This window comes from Malaclemys terrapin, chromosome 23, assembly GCF_027887155.1.
Source record: "Malaclemys terrapin pileata isolate rMalTer1 chromosome 23, rMalTer1.hap1, whole genome shotgun sequence".
NCBI lineage: Eukaryota > Metazoa > Chordata > Testudines > Emydidae > Malaclemys > Malaclemys terrapin.
This window is the reverse complement of record NC_071527.1, coordinates 2,786,684-2,805,645: the sequence shown is the minus strand read 5'-3', so window position 1 is coordinate 2,805,645 and position 18,962 is coordinate 2,786,684. Positions and strand designations below refer to the sequence as shown.

The 18,962-nt window shown below is 54.4% G+C and overlaps 1 protein-coding gene across 6 annotated transcripts; it reads left to right on the top strand.

Moving 5' to 3' along the window:
- The first annotated feature begins 1,895 nt into the window (after positions 1-1,895).
- On the top strand, positions 1,896-17,190 carry NACA (nascent polypeptide associated complex subunit alpha). 6 transcript variants are annotated; one of them, XM_054012583.1, is made up of 11 exons: positions 1,896-1,969; positions 3,644-3,715; positions 5,659-5,787; positions 8,112-8,192; positions 9,237-11,360; positions 13,702-13,787; positions 14,256-14,333; positions 14,869-15,015; positions 15,405-15,533; positions 16,340-16,462; positions 17,058-17,190. In XM_054012583.1, exons 2-11 carry the CDS (start codon positions 3,646-3,648, stop codon positions 17,070-17,072), a joined length of 2,982 nt encoding a protein of 993 aa, XP_053868558.1. In that variant the 5' UTR covers positions 1,896-1,969; positions 3,644-3,645; the 3' UTR covers positions 17,073-17,190. The 6 variants fall into 6 exon arrangements, with proteins under 6 accessions (XP_053868558.1, XP_053868559.1, XP_053868560.1 ...); XM_054012584.1 differs by lacking the exon at positions 5,659-5,787; XM_054012585.1 differs by lacking the exon at positions 9,237-11,360.
- Positions 17,191-18,962: the final 1,772 nt, after the last annotated feature.

Sequence of the window (18,962 nt, the reverse complement as noted above, 5' to 3'; positions counted from 1 at the left end):
CGGCACCATCCCCCTGCCGGCATCCGTGGGTTTAAAATCACATTTGATTTTTTCATAGCTGTTAAAGCTGGTTAGATCATCTCAGCTGACCTCCTATATAACACAGGCCAGAGAATTTCAGCCAATGACTTCTGCATTAAATCCCCTTACAGGTGTTTGACTAGAGCACATCTTCCAGAAAGTGGCCCACTCTTAATTTGAATCCATATGCCTCTGTAGGGACATGGGGGTCTAGCTTTTTGGTTCCAGTTGCAAGATTGGAGCTTTCAATGGGGGAACACACTGCAGGGCAGAGATCTCATCTGCCTGTAGCTATGTACAGCCCCTAGCACGGGTTGGGCACAAATTGGAAGAGAGAATGATTTTACTCTCGTGCATCCCTCTTACAGGAATCTCAGAGAGGTTGTGTTTCCTAGTGGACAGAGCACCACACTGGGAATCAGGAGACCTGGGAACTGAACTCCCAGTTCAGTGGGGCAAATCACTTCACCTCCCTATACCTCAGTTTCCCCATCTTTAAAATGGGGATAATGATAGTAGATCCCAAAGGGAGATCACTGATAAGAGCTAGGGGTTATTGTTTGTACCAGTAGAAAATAAAAAGTTCAGACACACTTCTTAAGTTGAAAGCTTCCCCTTTTTGGCCTGCCCTGGACCCAGACTCAGAGGGATGGGCGAGTCAGAAAGGTCTCAGGAAGATCAGTGTGAGGGTCATTTGCATCAGTTTAGCTAAAGAGGTGAATTTAAATGAGTTTAGAACTCTCTGTGGACGCTCGCTTAAGTGGAGTAGGACTAGGTTTAAGCTGAACTGCAGTAAACTTCTCAAATCAAAGTTGGAGCACCTCCAGTGGCGTTTGCACAATTTAACTAACCTGGGAGTAAGCAGGTGCCCAGTTTTGGGGGAGGGAAAGGAGAGGGTTTGTGTCTGACAGCGAGGGCAGGTTTTCTAGAACAGTGGTTCTCAACCAGGGGTACGCAGAGGTCTTCGAGGGGGTACATCACCTCATCTAGAGATTTGCCTAGTTTTACAACAGGCTATAGAAAAAGCACTACCGAAGACAGTACCAACTAAAATTTCATACAACTTGTTTACAGAGCTTTCTAGCTTATACACTGAAATGTTAGTACAATATTTATATTCCAATTGGTTTATTTTATAATTAGCTGGTAGAAAGGAAGCCATTTGTCAGTAATAGGGTGGCTGTGCTGATTCTGTATTTTTATGTCTGATTTGTAAGCAAGTTGTTTTTAAGTGAGGTGAAACTTGGGCGGAGGCAAGACAAATCCAACTCCAGCCCGGGGGACAGTCATCTGGAAAGGTTGAGAGCCACTGGGCTCTTTGGAAAATCCGACCTGCTCCGTGGGGCAGGGAGAGGCCACGTTCCTTAATCGCAAATGCAAACCTCCATCCCAGCTGCGTCTGTTACCCCGACAGAGTGCGAGATAACAGGGCCGGGGAGCAGACTAACCCCCAGCTCCCTCCTCAGGGAGCCCCCCCTCCTGGCCACAGCCAGAATGGGGGTGGGGGCAGAACCGGCTGCAGTTCCTTGGGACCCCCCACCTTGGGGGTGCAGGTCCTGGCAGAGATGGGAGAGTAACATGAAATAGCCCCTGGGTGGGGGAAATAGGGGGGGTCCTTTAAAGCAGGGAGCAGCCCCTGGGACTAAGTGGGGGGGTCCCCTAGCCCTGGTGGGGGAGGGCCCTCTGGGAAAGAGGAGGGAGGCGCAGGGAACAGCCCCTGCCTGGGGTGGGGGGGGCTCTGGGAAAGAGGAGGGAGGCGCAGGGAACAGCCCCTGCTGGAGCTCCCTGTCCCGCGGTGGGAGGGGGGGGGGAGTCGGGAAGAGCTCCTGGGAAGAGGGCGGTGAGTGACCCTTGCCCCGGAAGCCCTCGCTCGCTCTCCCGGAAGCGCCGCCCCCTCCGCCTCAGTCTCTCTCTTTCCGCCGCCATCTTGAAGCCGGCTCCCCGCACAGTGAGTCCCGCCGCGTCTATCCGCCGCCATCCGCCCCGCGGCGGGCCCGGCCGGGGGTGCTGGGGGTGGGGGCCGCGCGGGGGGGGCCCGGCCTGTGGGGGAGGAGCCGGGGGGGGCCGGGGCCGGGCCCCGCTTTGGAGCAGCCCGGGTCCCAGCTAGCGCCCGGCTGCGAGGCCTCCCTGCCCCGGGGCGGGGGGCTCCCGAGTGGGGGCGGGGGTGACTGGTCCCTGCGGCTCCTGAGGGGGGGGGGCGGCAGTGGAAGCCCCTCCCCGGTACCTGGCGGGTGGGGGGGTCTCCCCCCTCCTGGGGTAGAAGGTCGCCTGGTTGGAGGAATTGAGGCGCAAGGGGGGGGGATATTTTTGAGTGGGGGGGAGGAGGTGGGTGAGTCATTTCCCTTTGCGAATGGGGGGTGTCCATGTCTCCCCCACTCCCCTCCTCTTCTGGGGGGGGTCACGAGTCCCCTGCGGTTAGAATAACGTCGGGACTGTGAGGAGTAGAGCCAGCTCTTACGCCCCCCCCCCCCCGGGCTTTCAGGGTGGGGGTCTGAGCCTCCAGTGTGAAACCCCCCAAACTGTCTGGAGCCCCCACAACTTCACATCCCAGGTCTGACTCCGCCCTTCCTCCTGCCCAGGTAGATAAACCAGAGCCCAAGTGCTGTACTGAAGGTGGGGGGTTTCTGAGGAGACCTCACAGCCAGAGGTGCTGGCATTAAAGGTCGCAGGGGGGGTGCATCTCACAATACAGGATTGTCCCAGGGCCCTTGGCCAAAGCTTCTGGGTCCTGCTATCTCCCTGTCCTTCCTTCATCAGACAGGAAGAGTTTGAGCCTTGAGTGCCACCGGCTCACCAAGTGGCCTCTGACAAGTCGCTTCAACTTTCTGTCCCTTAATTTTTCCTCTCGAGTAGAGAAGGACACCCCTCTTTTAAACTCCTGAGTTGTGAGAGCTGACTGAAGTCTGTAAAGAACTGTTGGCCAGGTCAAAAGTGGGCCAAGAATTATGATCTAGGCTGCTGAGTTTTATAGGAATATAGGGGTTGCCAGTGCATTTCAGACCCAAAGTCCGTCTAGCCCAGTATCCTGTCTCTGACGGCAGACACTTCAGAGGAAGGTGCAAGAACCCTACGGTAGGTAGATGAGGGATTATTTGACACACAACCCCCCCCACCACCACCACACATACAAAGTGGCATTTTGATCTCTAATTGGTTTGGTTTTGTCCTGAAGCACAAGAGTTCATATCATTTCCATTCACTGCATTGGCGTTAACTATAACTCTGGATATTCGTGATACCCATATGAAGTTCCATTTTTAATCTTAAATTCTTGGCCACTATGATCACCATTGCAGACCTGTTGCCTCTGAGGACATACGTAACGAGTTTACTTACTTGCTGGAAATGGGAAATGCTGTGATACAGGGGTTTGGTAATGGGAAAGACCACTTAGTTGCAATTTCATGGTGAAATAAAATGACAACTTCTCTCTTGCTTGTTTCAAAAGTTTTATGAAACTTCCTTATTTGTAGCCACCCAAAAGTGCATCTGTTTGGCTTTCCTGATTGTGGGAGAGACATTAATTGTGAATGTCATGGGACTTTTTCTCTTAGCTCCTCAAATCCCAAAGAACTGAATCCTTCACTAATGGTGGCATCTGTTTTTTCTTTCTTGCTCTCAGAAATGCCTGGTGAAGCGACAGAAACCGTCCCAGCCACAGAGCAGGACCTGCCACAGCCTCAGGCTGAGACAGGTTAGTGTTGCTTTGCTGTATTATACACCTTCTGAAAGGATCCCAAAACTCATCCAGCCTAAACTTCAAGAACAGGTGAAGCCGGTTTGTGGGGAGGGAGAACAAGAAGATTTTGACCATTGGTGGCTTTTGGAAGTCTAGTTAAAAACCTTGAAGAAGGAAGGTTGAGCGCTGGTTTCACTTGCTCAAATGGATGAGTTAAGGGGGCTCTTTGAATGGCAATGGTGGTAGCATGCTTGAAGGGCAGTAAGGGGTTGGTGGGTACAGCTGCCCAGCTGTACAACCCAGGCTTTGGCAGTGTGTGATGTGCAGGAATACTAATTGTAAAACACCAACCTGCTTTCATCTCACTAGCGTTCTGATTTGCTGTGGTTACTAAGTGAAACCTCTGCTGCTCTAACCCGGTGAAATGCTGGATGTTGGTTTCATTGTTCTTGGTGCCTTTTCTCTTAACCACACATTGTTTGGCTGCCTGCTGTTGTACAAGGCAGAACTGTTTCTCCCACAGCGTCGCCACATGATTGTGTGGGTGTTTCTCACTCAACCAGCTCGAAAGGCGCTTCGTGCCAGCAGTGATATCGGTTATTAAATATATGGTAACATTCAGAGTCGGACAAAGCCGTCCCAGTGTAGCCAGCTCTGTGTTACACGGCCTACAGTGGAATTGCAAAAGCATGCTTGGTACGTTCAGTAACATGCTGATTCCCTCCATCAGCAGCGTATGTCACGCATTTGTAACCTACTGTTGGTACGAGTAACACTGGAAGTCCTTATTAGTGAAGCAGATTAGAGATATTAATTTTTTTTTTCAGCTTGTTTTCTTTGTGTCTGTGAGGGCACTTGGTGTATAGTCAATTTCACTCTTTCCCCTGTATACTCGGTTTCCCATATTGCATGTATAGGTCTCTCCCAAAACAGCAGGGGAGAGAGAAACATTTTAAAGCCATAGGACAATGCAGCTGTAAATCTGCAAAGATTCACAGGGTGCTAGATTCCTTTTAACTCCTTGAAATTGGCTAGATAACAGATTCTCTCCAATGGAATGACTAAAAGTGGACACGGGGAGTAACATGATGTCTCAGCCAGAAAGTTACAGCAGGGTTTGGCACTCACCGTGCATTGTGATGCACCACTGATGAATGTGTTGTATGAAGGCCTGACTACTCTTTGGAGGGAGGGAGGAGTTGAACTGAGAGTCGGTACAGCTTAAAAAAAAGGCTACAGAATCCTGCTTGCATTTTGCAGTGTGTATGAATTTAGTAATGATTTTCAAACCCACTGTATGTTGTGCTTCTCAATTGTCTCTCTTGAAGGTTTCCTGGGTGCTGTGATCCAGTTAGCAAATAGTATGGCCTTGTTTGCTACATTTCTGCCTAGAGGGTCGGGGCACAGTGCATGATGTAGGACTGGGCCTGAGGTATGGGGCAGCCACACAGTGCATGACTGGTCAATGGGGTGAATTCTGTCCAAGGGCTGTGTGAGTTTGACTTGGGGCCAACAAGAAAAATTGGGACCATATGGATGATCAAACGCTGCTGGGGGAAAGGTTTTGTGAAGGGAAATAACCTGGAGGGAGGTGGGTGGGGCTAAAGTCCAGTTCTCAGCATGATGGTTAAGTGGTGCTTGTTGGTCATGAGTCAAGTAGGTAGCTCAGTATGACTAGCAGTATTGGCATGCTGTCATTTTCTTTAAAGGCCTCATTGAGGGGTAGATGCGATTCCTATGGCAGGGTAACTTCTCAGGCACCATTTGTGCCCTTGGGTGAATACAGAGTGCAGCGTCCCCAGGCATGGTTTTTCTCTGGGTCTCCGAGGAAAACTCACACATTTTCCCCACTGTGGATTCTTCTCATCTCTTGGGTGTCTTCCCACGCCATGGAGTATATAAAGGTTGGTGGGTCTTGGTAGTAGGTGGTGTGTTCTCAACGGCTGATGCTATTGCAGTACCTCCTCCCCCGGCCCCCGGGGAAGCAAGCTGGCCTCTCACAGGAGTGACACTGGCAGCTGAGCAGACCAGAGCAGTTGGTTCCCAGGCTGAGGCTGTACAGGCCGAGTCTGCTCTGGAGCCGTCAGGTAGGTCTCAAGTTCCTACAGGAGGTAGAGTGGGGGGGCGAAGAGTTACCCTGTCTGTAAAATAAAATCGGGCTCTGACTCATCTAGGGCATTAGAAATACCAACTCCGCATTGAGCAGACTCTTCCGAAGCCTGGTGGGGCGTACGATTCCGTGTGTGTGTGTGTGTGTGTGGTTTAATCTCTGAGCTGGTTTCATCGCACCTCTTGCCACCCAGGTGTATCTCTGCGGGAGTTAGATTGGCCCGTGGAAAGAGCGTAACGCAGTGCTGAACTCCCGAGGACCAACAGTGTGGGGCTTAATTTGCCACTCCCGCAGCGCAGTTACTAGGAGCCTTCACCAATTGTTTGTGGCCTCAATGAAATCCACTGCTCCTGGGCTGGCAGGAGATGCCCCTGGAGCACATTGGGGGGGGCGTTAGAGCTGGCGGCTGTGCGGCAATCGTGTCTCAGTGATGTCCAGAGTGATCATGTCTGGGGCATCTTGAGTGAATGTGGAAGGATCAACAAGGCCTCATGGAGACTGGAAAGAATTTTTCAGAGGGAAAGTTATGGGGAATGCCCCCTGCCGCCTGGTTCATGCTCGGCTCAGCACCTTTCTGAGATTAGCGCCCCTCTGTTAGATTTGGTAGTTCCCCTTTAAGAAACTGATCGGTTTCCCTACTTGGAAACCGGTAACTTCTGGGGGGCATGTGCTGAGCCTTTCTTCCCCCTTGCTACAGGACTCCCAATTTTAGACTCTACTCTGGGATCTGCCATGTTTTATTGTCGTACATTTCACTAACGCTTGAAACCAACTCCTGCTCGCTTTCCTTGGGGCTGGGAGGGGGCTTTCTTTTGGGGCCTCACCCCACAAGTGGGCACTGGTTGGAGACATATTCCTTGGTGCACTGAGTGCAGAACTGGGCCTAGCTGTCTGGCTCTCAGCAGCTGAGAGATGACCGGTTCTGGTCTCTGACTGGCACTAAACCCGATTTGGGAAAGGCTGAGGGTGTGTGGCTGGCATCTGCCACAGAGTGAGCAGTCAAGTGACCTATGCAAAGCAGCTTTTGTGCACACTCCCTAAATCAATGGCTGACACATAAACGAGTCAGTCATTCCTACCTGGATCAGGGCTGCAGCTCTCAGAATATCAGCACCTGGGGTTTCCTATCACCTGGTTCAGGCAAGAGCTTAGAGTTTGGCCTGGCATCTTAGCTAGTGAGGTAGGGCTGAGGGGAGTCTCTTAGCACGAGCAGGGAGGCAGCGTGGTTTATGAGGGTGAGTAGGTTTGCAGCTTCCTGTATGTCTATCCCAGTGACGCAGCCTCTTCCCTCCCTCCCTCTCCACCCCCCGAGCAGGAGGGTCAGTGAAAGCCTTAGCCACTTGCTCAGTGCAGCGCTGGGGTTACCTGCATGCTGTATTAGTCAGCACTGCCCTGCTGGGAGAGGACCTGGCCCTCTGGAGTGGGAGCCAGGCATTTCCCTTCTATTCTCAAGCTGTTCAGGAGAACAATGCGGAGAAGCCCTCTGCATCCCAGACACCTGCAGACCACGCCTCAGGCCTGCTGGGCACAGACCACCTCTTCCCCACCCTCCTGCTCCTCATGAAGCCCCCCTCATTCCTAGCCCCTGGAAGCCGATGCTGGGTTAACTGGTGTAACAGCCCAAGCAGCTCTGCTGTTCCTGTTTAACTATTGGCGTTCTGGGGTTGCAAGCTGCCCCAGGCTGCGTGAGTCACAATGTCTCCAGTGGAACTGTAGCTGATGGTGGAATATGAACTGGAGCAGGTCAGCCCTTCTCCTTGCCTGACCCCTCTGCCTGCTGTACTAAACAACATGCCTGCAGCTTTTTGCTAAGCAGTTTGCTGCTCACGGGAACCAGCTCGTTCCCATACGCTGCCAAACGCAGCCTCTTCCCCTGCCCTTCCATACAGACTACGCAGGTTTCTCCCTAGTTCAGTGTTCTGCCACCCTCTTCCAGAGACCTCACTGGGCTCTCTCCCTCAGAGGCTTGGGGGGCATCGGGCGCTCAAGAAAGTAAAGGGCTGATGCCCCTCGCTAGAGTTCTGTATCAGATGGGCAGGCGCGGCTTGTTTCTGGTGTGCAGCTGGTCCAGACCAGCAGAATCATCAGGACAACGCTGTCCTGGATCCATCTTCCCCACGCTAGCTCGCTTGGGTTGCGGCCCAGCCTGGGTTTGAACTCTGGTCTCCAGAGGTGAAAGGTGAGCGGAACCATTCTTGCGAGACCTGGTTTGTCTTGGAAATGGAGCAGACCCTTCTTGCTTGCAGCAGTTCCTGGTGGGAAGGACTTGTCGGTAATAACCTTTCACTCTTGCTTGTTTAGCTCCTGCTGTCCCTGCCCCTCCTGCCGGTGCTCCTGCAGCGCCCGCAGCCGCTGTTTCTGAGCCTCCTGTTCAAGTGTCAGGTATTCTGAACTCCTGTCCCCCCCGTGCGTCTCATTAACAATGTTTGCTGTGCTGGGTAGTCCATTAACAAAACCGGTTAGCAAAGAGTGCAGAGCTGGAGCCTGGGAGCTAGGACTCCTGGGTTCTTCTCCCATGTCACCGCCGCGTGCCTCAGTTCACTTACGTGTAAAAGAAAACCTGCGTTCCAGGAGCACACGAGGCCTTGAATTGCATGTTTGTAAAGCACCGTGGATGGATGAGGCTAGAGAAGGAGGGAGTGTTTGCTCCTAGGATCTGAGGGCTGCCTTCCTGGGATAAAGAATGCGTGTGAGCGCCTGGTGTGTTGGGACGATGAAACCGCCACTTTCAGGAGCTGTACGGCAACTTGTGATGTTTCCTTCCTGTTCTCAGGCATCCCAAAGGCCAGGGCCTAACCTAACCCGCCTGAAAAGGAGCGGTGTGCAGCCAGGCTCCTGTTTAATATGCAGGTGCCCGCGAAGCCCAGCATGGGATCCTGCCCTGTTTGGATCCAGGTGGAGCCCTGCATGCCCGGGCCTGCCGCCTCTGCCGACCACACCTCCACATTAGCTGAGGGAGCCAAGCTTTGAATTGGACTGTGTGAAGCACAGGGGTGTGTAACTTCCCCTATGCTCCCAGAATCCCTTTGGGAGAAGAATTGAATGCTTGTACCAGTCTCCTGGGACAGCATCCTCCACCGAAGCCAGAGCGGGATTTCCAGAGCCAGGCAAACACCGAACCAACCAGACACCGACCGCTCCACCTGGCTTGTCAGGCACTTGTACGGGGCATGTCCTGGGTTTGTGTGTTAAAATACATCGATCCGTCTCCCTGGGGGGAGGGGAGGGGAGGTGTCTGTTGTGTGTGGAGAGCTTTTTGAGAGCCCCAAGGGCCTTCGCCTGGGGCCGCCCGTCTGCCCAGGTAACTGAAGTGCAGCCCACTCGGGGTTGCGCTGGATAACTCACCTTTCTCCCCTTGCTCCCTTGTTTTTCTTTTCTCATTGGTTCACTTTGTTTCTCTCTCTCCATCTCTTCATGCTGCTCCAGCCCCTGCCGCTCACGCTGCCCTGCCCTCCTCTCCGAGTGCCCCCACGGGCCTGGCTGTGTCACTAGAACAGCCCCCTTCCCCAGCACTAGCTCCCCCTGCAGCCCCTGCCTCCCCACCTGTGGTCCCAGCTCTGATGCCTCCTACCTTTTCCGCTCCCTTAAAGCTCCCAGCTGCAGCTCTTGGCATCCCAGTGCCCAGCCCCCCTCCCGCTATCCCCCCTGCAGCCCCAGCCGATTCGGTCACTCCAGGCTCTCCTCCTGCGAGCCCAGCACTGGCATCTCCCTCTGTTACCCCAAGCGCTCCCCTGGCCCCTCCTGCCCCCCTGGCAGCACCAGCCTCTCCTAGATGCCAAGTTTTGACAGCTCCTGTTTTTCCCCTGACCCCCCTTGTTCCTCCTGTGGCTCCTGCGGCCCCCGGCCCTCTTGCGCCTCCTGCAATCTCAGCTACGTCCCCTGTGGCTGCTGCCCCTGCCCCTCTCACTTCCCCTGGGGCCTCAGCTTCTCCGGTGGTCTGTGCTGCTGCCCCTCTGGCCCCAACCTCTTGCCCAGCTTTTCCTGTGGTTCCTGCCCCAGCCCCCTTCACTCCCTCTGAGACCCCTGCCTCTCCCCCAGCCCCTCTCCCTCCCCCAAAGACCCCAGCCGCTCCTACAGGTCCTGTCCCAGCCCCCTCCCCACACCCCGAGACCCCTGCCTCTCCCCCAACCCCTCTCCCTCCCCCAAAGACCCCAGCCGCTCCTACAGGTCCTGTCCCAGCCCCCTCCCCACACCCCGAGACCCCTGCCTCTGCCCCAACCCCCCTTCCTCCCCCAAAGATCCCAGCCTCTCCTACAGGCCCCTCCGCGACCCCTGCCTCTCCCCCAGCCCCTCTCCCTCCCTCAAAGACCCCAGCCGCCCCTACAGGTCCTGTCCCAGCCCCCTCCACACACCCCGAGACCCCTGCCTCTCCCCCAACTTCCCTACCTCCCCCAATGACCCCAGCCTCTCCTACAGCTCCTGCCCCAGGCCCCTCCATGCCCCCCGAGACCGCTGCCTCTCCCTCAATCCCCCTCCCTCCCCCAAAGAGCCCAGCCTCTCCTACAGCTCATGTCCAAGCCCCCTCCACTCCCTCTGAGACCCCTGCCTCTCTACCAAAGCCCCCAGCCTCTCCTGTGGGTCCTGCCTCTGCCCCAGCCTTCTCCATGCCCTCTGAGACCCCTCCCTCTCCCCCATCCTCTCTCCCTTCTGCTATGGCCTCAGCTTCTACTGCTTCTCCTGCCTCTGCCCCAACCCCCTCCACTTCCCCCCAAGCCCCTGCTCCTCCACCAAAGGCCCCAGCCTCCCCTGTGGGTCCTGCTCCTGCCTCAGCCCCCTGCATTCCCCCTGTGATCCCTGCCTCTGCCCCAACCCCTCTCCCTCCCCCAAAGGCCCCAGCCTCTATTGCTGCTCCTGCCCCAGTCCCCTGCACTCCCCCTGTGACCCCAGCCTCTTCCCCTACGGCTCCTACCCCAGCCCCTCTCCATCCCTTGGTGGCTCCTGTTTCTCTCAGTGTGACACCAGCTCTGGTGGCTCCTGCATCTCCACCAGCTCCTGTCACCCCCCCTGAGGCTGCAGTTTCTCCTGTGACTCCTGTTTCTCCCCCTGTGGCCCCAGCCTCTCCCCCTTCCCCAGTTCCGGTGACCCCTGGCTCTCCCCCTGTCCAAAAGGCAGTAACTGAGGCTGCTGCCCCTGGCTGTGCTCCCGCCTCCTCTCCTGAGCTGCTCCTTGCTGCCCAGAAACCAGCTTCCTCGCCAGTTGCTTCCACTGACCTCCCTGCCACTCCCCTTACTCCAGCAAGTAGCCGAGCCCCTGCGCCTCTGCCCACTTCCCCCGCTGAAGAACTAACCCCCCACCCTGGGCTTCCTAAACCATCCCCGCCTTCCTCCTCACCTGGTCCTGCGCCCAAAGCACCAGCTAGTCCCCCCGCCCCCGTCTGTGCTGCTACCATCGATGACGACGAGCTGCCGCCTCTCATCCCTCCCGAGGGGCCTGCCGGGGAATTGCAGCCGATCCTGGTGGATCTCTCCTCTCCCAGACCCGCTGTGGCCCCTGCTGAGGCCCCAGCTCCTCTTCCTCCAGCCAAGCAACCCGTGCTGAAGAATGACAAGGGTATTTGCGGCCTCGGTTTGCTGTGTGCATGGAGTGCCAGCGGCTGCCCACCGAGTACTAACCTAGAGACCGTCGGGCCTCGATTCCCCCCACACACAGACACACTTCTGCTTGGTTTGTTAGCCTAGAAACGTAGCATTTAGAAGTGATGTGCCGTGCTATGTAGTGAAGCCAGAATAACCCCGTGCTGAGCCCTAAGCTGCCTGGTGAGAGCTGACACGGATCCTGGCTGGGGTACGGGGCGTCCCAGTGCCAGGCAGGCCATAGCCCGCTGCCTGCTCTTGTGTTGGGCACCAGCTTCTGCAGTTTGTTCGAGTGGAGGTCACGTCACTAACAGAGGGGTCAGGGGGACGCGCTGAGCATGGGGCTGGCTTGTGGGGGGATGGTTTGAACTTTGTTGCGTCTGGACCAGCGTCACCAGAACTGCGTAGGGCTTGAAAGGCCAGTTGGAGCCTCCCACTTGGATGTTTCTCCAACGCCTGCTGTGTATTTAATCCATTCCTCTCCGAATTCTCTGTTTCTCTGCAACCTGGTGGGGATCTAGGTTAGCTCAAAGGTTGCCAGAGGACCCAGGGTTAATCGTGGTCACTTTGGGCTGCCTGTGTTGGGCAGATGCTCACAGTTCTGCTTGGATTTAGCGTCCCGGCTGGTTCACCTGGGTTATCCTTTTACTTCCCTGGAAGCAAGTTTAGTGTTAAAATGTGTCTCCATGGCCTGTGATAGTTCTTCGCGTGTGTGCTGGTCAGTTGACCTATCTGCGCTCACTTCTGGGCCACGGGAGTGTTGCTGTATGTCACTGGTGGTGGTGGCCTGCCCTATGCACACCCTAACCAAGCTGCACACAGCATTTAGTGCAGGGCCCGAGGGTCAGGGTGTGGGTGGTTGGTGGGTCTGTCTAGTTACCAAGCCTTCTGTCCACTCCCAGTGAGACTGGGGCACGTGGAAATCACAATTGGGGCAGGGTTTGTGCCCTAGCTGCTCTTCCTTTCTGAACTGGCTGTAGCACAGGAGAGGAGGGTTCTGACTCACCCCGCCCGGTCTGCGCTGGGGGTCGAGTGTGACACAGGCAGATTCTGCTTCTTCACTTCTGTGCTGCCATGCACGTTTCGTTCTCCAACACGTCTCGGCTTGCAAGCTAGCGACGCCCACTGCAGCGGAGACTTGCATGAACTGCCAGCGGTCCTCCAAGTCTTACCAGAACCCGGGTGGCTTCTGGGCAGTGGCCCAGATACGCAGCCAGAGATGCTGCTTTCTGCGAAGGGCTCTTGGTTTAATTGGTGTCGTACCATCCCCTTTAGTAGAGCCGTGCGTGGGCCTGGCTTTGTGCAAACAGCTCAAGGGGAATCGTAGCCAGTTTCCCTGCTCTAGGCCTGAGCTCCTCCAATCCCCCACTTTGCTGTCATTTAAACAGACTGAAGAGGCATTAACAAAGCATCAGATTTTGTCTCCCCCACCCCAGCTGGGTCCCTGGTGATGCGAGTTCTGCTGTGCTGACTCGCTCACCCGGTGTTGTCGAACCTGCCTTTACACTTGTTTATCGCCTGCTCCTGCCTATCACACGCTTCACTGCTGATGACTGTAGAGGTTCGGGCTTGGAGCTGGATTCTCCCCAGAGCCGAGGACTTGTGACTCCCGCTGGTTTTAAAGGAGATGGGGGGTGCCCAGTGCCCTCGCTCAGCCCTCTAATTAGGTGCAGATACGTCCCCACTTTGCCTAGGGGAGTACCTTAAACTCCTTCCTGTTTCTCAGCTTCTAGACAGGACAGAATACCAACCATCCGCCCCTCGTCCTCTAATTCACCCTCCCTTCCCTATCCAAAATCCAGTGGCAGCTGTGTCTGCATGGTCTGTAAACCTGTGGCCTCATAGATACCAGGTTCTGATCCGCTCCAGTCTAGTTGGTGGAGAGAGCAAGAGGGGAAGGAGCAGGCGGTCGTGCAGTCTGGCCCCAGCCCATCTGACTTCTAGGCCTCTGTCTGCTGCTGCACAAGGTTTTCCCCCACCGTTTCAGAGCACTGGATTTCCAAAGCGGTTGGTGCTACTAGTCTGTGTTGTCCTGCTTGGATGTGCCTGTTCCTTCATTACCCAGGAGGGATCGGAGAGGGGAGAACTGCTCCTCTCTCAGGTCTTACATACGTTTATTGGCTTGAAGTTCATTTCGGTATGAACTGGGGTGATGGAGCAGTGTCAGCCTTTGGTATAACGAGACCCTAAACAACCCCGTGGCAAAGGCTCTGCCAGAACAGGGCAGCTTCCTTGGCCCGGTCTGTTTCCTCCAGACTTGCCTGCTACTTCCCACAGGGGCCCACGCTGGAAAATGTGATGCATGTTTGTTTCCATAGGGTCCGGCACAGAATCCGACAGTGACGAATCGGTGCCAGAACTCGAAGAACAAGACTCTACACAGGCCACCACACAGCAGGCACAGGTGAGGGGTCCACTCCCTGCAGCTGAGCGTGTGCGGTGGGGGTGAGTTGCAGGATCCCTGGCTTCTGGAAGTGAGCGGGGCCCTTTCGTCTTTGCACTGTGTAGGGCCATGATCTGTGAATTGACTGAGCCCAAGCAGTCACTTGAGGCGGACGTGAACATGCATCTCTCACTGTGCTCACAGATTAGGGGGAAATCCCCGTTCTTTAATCCCTCCCAGTCCCTGCTAGCTCACACCGCTGTGAGTGCTGGCCACTCGAGAGTCAAGCCTGCACGCGGAGCAGTTCTGTTCCTCCCTCCCCCATACAGTGAGCTGGCCATGCCGCTCTCAGTGCATGTGGCGCAGGCTGTGTCCTGAACTAAGCTCCCCGGTTTCTGAGAGACCATCTCAGCTGCTCCCCCTGCTGTTGGTTCCTTGGGCCTCTTCCCCAGGATTTCCTAAGGTCCCGCTTGTTTTCTGCCCCTTCAGCTTGCAGCAGCAGCTGAAATCGATGAAGAACCAGTTAGCAAAGCAAAACAGAGCCGGAGTGAAAAGAAAGCACGAAAGGTAAGAGAAGATGGCAGTGGGCCCAGTTCCTCGCCCTCCCTTAGGGTGTCAGCCCAACCTGCTGGGAAGAGGAATGGCTCTGGCAAGATCTCAGTGTGCACTGGGGCTTATATCCACTTCGATTTAGCCCTGTCGTGCCCAGCATGGTGCTGCTTGTGTAGTGCAAGGCCTCCTGTGCTGGCAAGGCTGGCATGGAACTGAGGGGCACTTGTGTGACGCCTTTCTCATCCAATGACCTCAGAGGCCAGCCCTGGCGACCCCCAGCTGAAGAGGTGCCCCCGTTCCAGAGGAGAAATGGAAACAGAGAGAGGTGACCTCAGGTCACCCAGCAAGGCGGTGGCAGAGCTGGGAGTGAATGCTGCCTCCAGGTTCTCTCCATTCTGCCTCTGTCTACAAGGCTTTGAAGGCTTCTCGGCCGCAGACGTGTCAGAGGTTTCTTTGTGGGATCCCGATGTCCTGAGCCGATGAGCTAGTTACACCCTGGCCTAGACTGTCTCAATGAGCTATTTCTCTTCCCTTCTCCTTTGCTTTTAAGGCAATGTCCAAACTGGGCCTTCGCCAGGTCACAGGTGTAACCCGAGTCACCATCCGGAAATCCAAGAACATCCTCTTCGTCATCACGAAGCCAGACGTGTACAAAAGCCCCGCATCAGACACCTACATCGTCTTCGGCGAGGCAAAGGTGAGCTGAGCTCGCGCGTGATGGGCGGGGGAACATCTGACCTCTCTTTCAATCTGTGTTCACAACAGCCAGACCTCAGGGATTGCAGTTCTGTGGCGTCTCGCTTCAGACAGAAGTGTGCCTAGATGAGTTTCCCTGCTGCTGTGTGTGTGTGTGGTGGGATGTGTGTGTGTGTGTGTGTGTGTGGTGGGATGTGGGTGGGCTTTGAACCCTCTCTGCGGGCTGGTTTTCTCATCTCCATTGTGCTTGCACTGTGGCTGGGGCTGACTCGAAAGGCCTTGGATGTCTGAACCTCCATTCTGAAGTCCTGGCTTCTCTTTGGGTTCAGTTTCAAATGGCAGCCTGTTCGCCAGCATCTCACTGTGCTCTGTGCTTCTCCCGACCCCCAGATCGAAGATCTGTCCCAGCAGGCGCAGCTGGCAGCTGCCGAGAAATTCAAAGTGCAAGGAGAAGCCGTCTCAAACATTCAGGAAAACACACAGACTCCCACCGTACAGGAGGAGAGCGAAGAGGAGGAGGTATGTGGCCTCCAGGGCCCAGTCATGTTTGTGGTCTGAAACAGAAGCCCACCGCCAGTGCAGTTCAGATGAAAGGACCCACTGTATTAATGTGCACGTGTGGTTAATGGAACGTGCTAGCTGCCCACCCTAGTGCCTCCATCTGGCAGGTGTCCAGGACCCCTGTGTGAAGCAAGTCGGGGGTGGGTTTCCAGCCCGTTTCCTAGGGGGACCCTCACGCAAACCATCATACCGACTGGTCCTCTCTTTGGGAAGCCCAGCAGAGGGCAGGCCCCGGACGTTTACTATCCTTCCCCGCTCTGGAGCAGGCACTTCTCACTGGCACTGATTAATACCGTTACTGGGCTCCTGCTGCTGTATGGATTGTGATCTCTCCCCGTTGCACTCACCTTCGCGGCATCGGAGCCCATTTGCCCCTATAACGCGTGCTGGATACGCTGAGATGTGGTGCCTGGGGATTCCCTGTCCCTTCCTCCGCCTCCCTGCCCTAAGCGCCCTAAGCGCCGGCCATCCCAGAATCCCCTACTACGACGCTGCTTGCACCTTCCTTTCGAAGCAGCTGGTGCTGGCCACTGTCAGGAGACAGGATAACAGGCCACATTGGGTCTTATCCAGCCTGGTCATTCCTGTGCTTCCATGAAGCAGGCATTTCCCCAATCCGCAAGCAATGAAATCAGATCATGACTGCTGCTACTGCTTGGGTTGAATTGTGGCTACCCCCAGTGGGACGAGGCCATCAGTACCTGCACGGCACAGAGAGGTCCGTGCCGCCAGCCGGGAGACAGTCCTTGTCTTTTCTCGCTTAGGTTGACGAGACCGGCGTCGAGGTGAAGGACATCGAGCTGGTCATGTCCCAGGCGAACGTGTCCCGGGCGAAGGCTGTCCGGGCCCTGAAGAACAACAGTAACGATATTGTAAATGCTATTATGGTGAGTAGCCCCCAAAGCCAAGTTCCCAGCCAGTCGAGCAAACCCAAAACTTGGGGAGTAGACGTTACAGTTTGGATGGGGAGAACAGGGCACGCTCATTTCACTGCTGATGGGTGTGAGGAGCTTACTGATCAGTTACCATGAGGGCATATCCCTATTTACCCCCTCCTCTCTTCATGTCTCAACTCGCCTGTTCTGCGTCATTCTGGCAGTTTTCATTGTCTGCACCAACGTCGCCGTTGGGAATGGGGGAAAATAACAGATCCGATGGTACAAAATCCGCTTGGATCTGTGTTGTGATGTAAATAATTATTTGGGGGGGGTAGACGCCCCCCTGCCTTTGGCCCCCCTGCCCCCCGCGTGTATCCAAGCAGGATATCACACAGCTCTCTGCCCTCAGAGCAGCCATAACAGCCTTCCCCAAGGCCGCTTGGCCCTGCTTGGTAGATAAACAGTCTGAACCTCACGCCGTTCTGTTGCTTCTACATCAGCCTGCTGGAGCGGGGTGGCGTGCAGAGCTTAGTGAAGGCTCCAGGGAATTTCAAAGATCTGCCCCCAGCGATAGTTTCTAACCTTTCTCTCTCTCTCTCTCCAGGAATTGACGATGTAGCCATCAGAAGGGAGGAACCTTTTGGTTTTTCAGAGAAGACTAAAATGCAGCTAAATTTAACATTTGTACTATTTCTATCGATAAATAAAAGTTGTGGCTTATTGTCGGTGAAATCTTTTATTTTTTGTTTTGCTTTTTGTTTTTGCCACCAGTCTGTAGGGGGCAGCAAAGGGCTCAGACTCTAGGACATGAATGTTCCTTGGCAAGTGTGGAACACTGAGTTTATGAACACCCGCTGGTTAAAATTCAGTCGCAAATTCTAATGTTCAGAGGTTAGAAAATCTCTGAGGGGCCTCATCCCCCCCAAGGGTGGTGCAAGGTTGCTCCCTTTAGAGTTCTCAAGTGTCTAGTCCGCTCCAGGTTTTAATGACTCCGGTGTTACCAACATGAAAGGGATCTGGGGGTCATAGTGGACCACAAGCTAAATATGAGTCAACAGTGTAACACTGTTGCAAAAAAAGCAAACATCATTCTGGGATGTAGTAGCAGACACGAGAAGTAATTCTTCCACTCTACTCCGCGCTGATTAGGACTCAGCTGGAGTATTGTGTCCGGTTCTGGGCGCCACATTTCAGGAAAGATGTGGAGAAACTGGAGAGAGTCCAGAGAAGAGCAACAAAAATGATTTAAGGGTCTAGAAAACATGACCCATGAGGGAAGATTAAAAAAATTGGGTTTGTTTAGTCTGGAAGAGACTGAGAAGGGACATAACAGTTTTCAAGTACATAAAAGGTTGTTACGAGGAGGGAGAAGAATTGTTCTTCTTAACCTCTGAGGCTAGGACAAGAAGCAATGGGCTTAAATTGCAGCAAGGGAGGTTTAGGTTGGACGTTAGGAAAAACTGCCCGGTTGTCAGGGTGGTTAAGCCCTGGAATAAATTGTCAAGGGAGGTTGTGGAATCTCCATCATTGGAGATTTTTAAGAGCAAGTTAGACAAACACCTATCGGGGTGGGCTAGATAATACTTGGTCCTGCCTTGAGTGCAGGGGACTGGACGAGATGACCTCTCGAGGTCCCTTACAGTCCTATGAGTCTATGAACATAATCGTGAGATTGGCCTAAAAATCATAACCTCTTTATAAAAAGAAACGTCATGTTCTTTTGATCTGCCTTCTGGTTTCTGAGGCTTTAGGTTACACTCGCTTCATGTGTCTAAGCTTTTCTCTGCTAGCATGAAGGCTAGGAACTTTTTTTTAAAAAGGAAAGAATCATCCCTGGCTCTCTAGTGATTTTCGTTTACAGAGGTATGATTACCCCCATTTTATAGATGAGCGAACTGAGGCACAGAGAGGAAAGTGCCTTGCCTGAGGTCGCCCAGCAGGCCACTGACAGAGCCAGGTCTCCTGAGGCCCGGTCCAGTGACCTCTCTTGGGCTACAGCATTTATTTGTTGTATGGCGCTAGGTACTGTACAAAAACAGAAGAAAAAGATCGTCCTTGCAATCTCTTGATTTCAGCACTTGGAGCTTTTGGAAATAACCCCAAAATCACAAGAGTTGGCAACTCTGTGCTCAGCTGGTGACTCTTCCACCGCTTCCTTGGATCGGCAGCGGTGGGAAGTTTTTCTTGGCGTTCATCCCTTATTTACACCCCGTTGTATAACTCTGAAGGTGGAGTGACTGCCCGTACTTGCTGTCAGGGTGTTAACGTTTATAATGCAGTAGCACCTGCCTCCCTCAGTCAGGCCAGGGCCTTGTTGGGCCAGGTATGTACAAAGTAAATGACAATACCCACCATTTTAAAATGCTGCGTTACTAGAACTTTAATGGCATTGTCGTGTACTACCACGTAATGAGGTTTGTCTTTGATTGCTTCCCTCTCGTTCCCCCAGCCTACAAGCAAACCTGTCCTTGTCCAGAAAGTTGAATGCGGTGCAGAGGGGGGGAGCTAA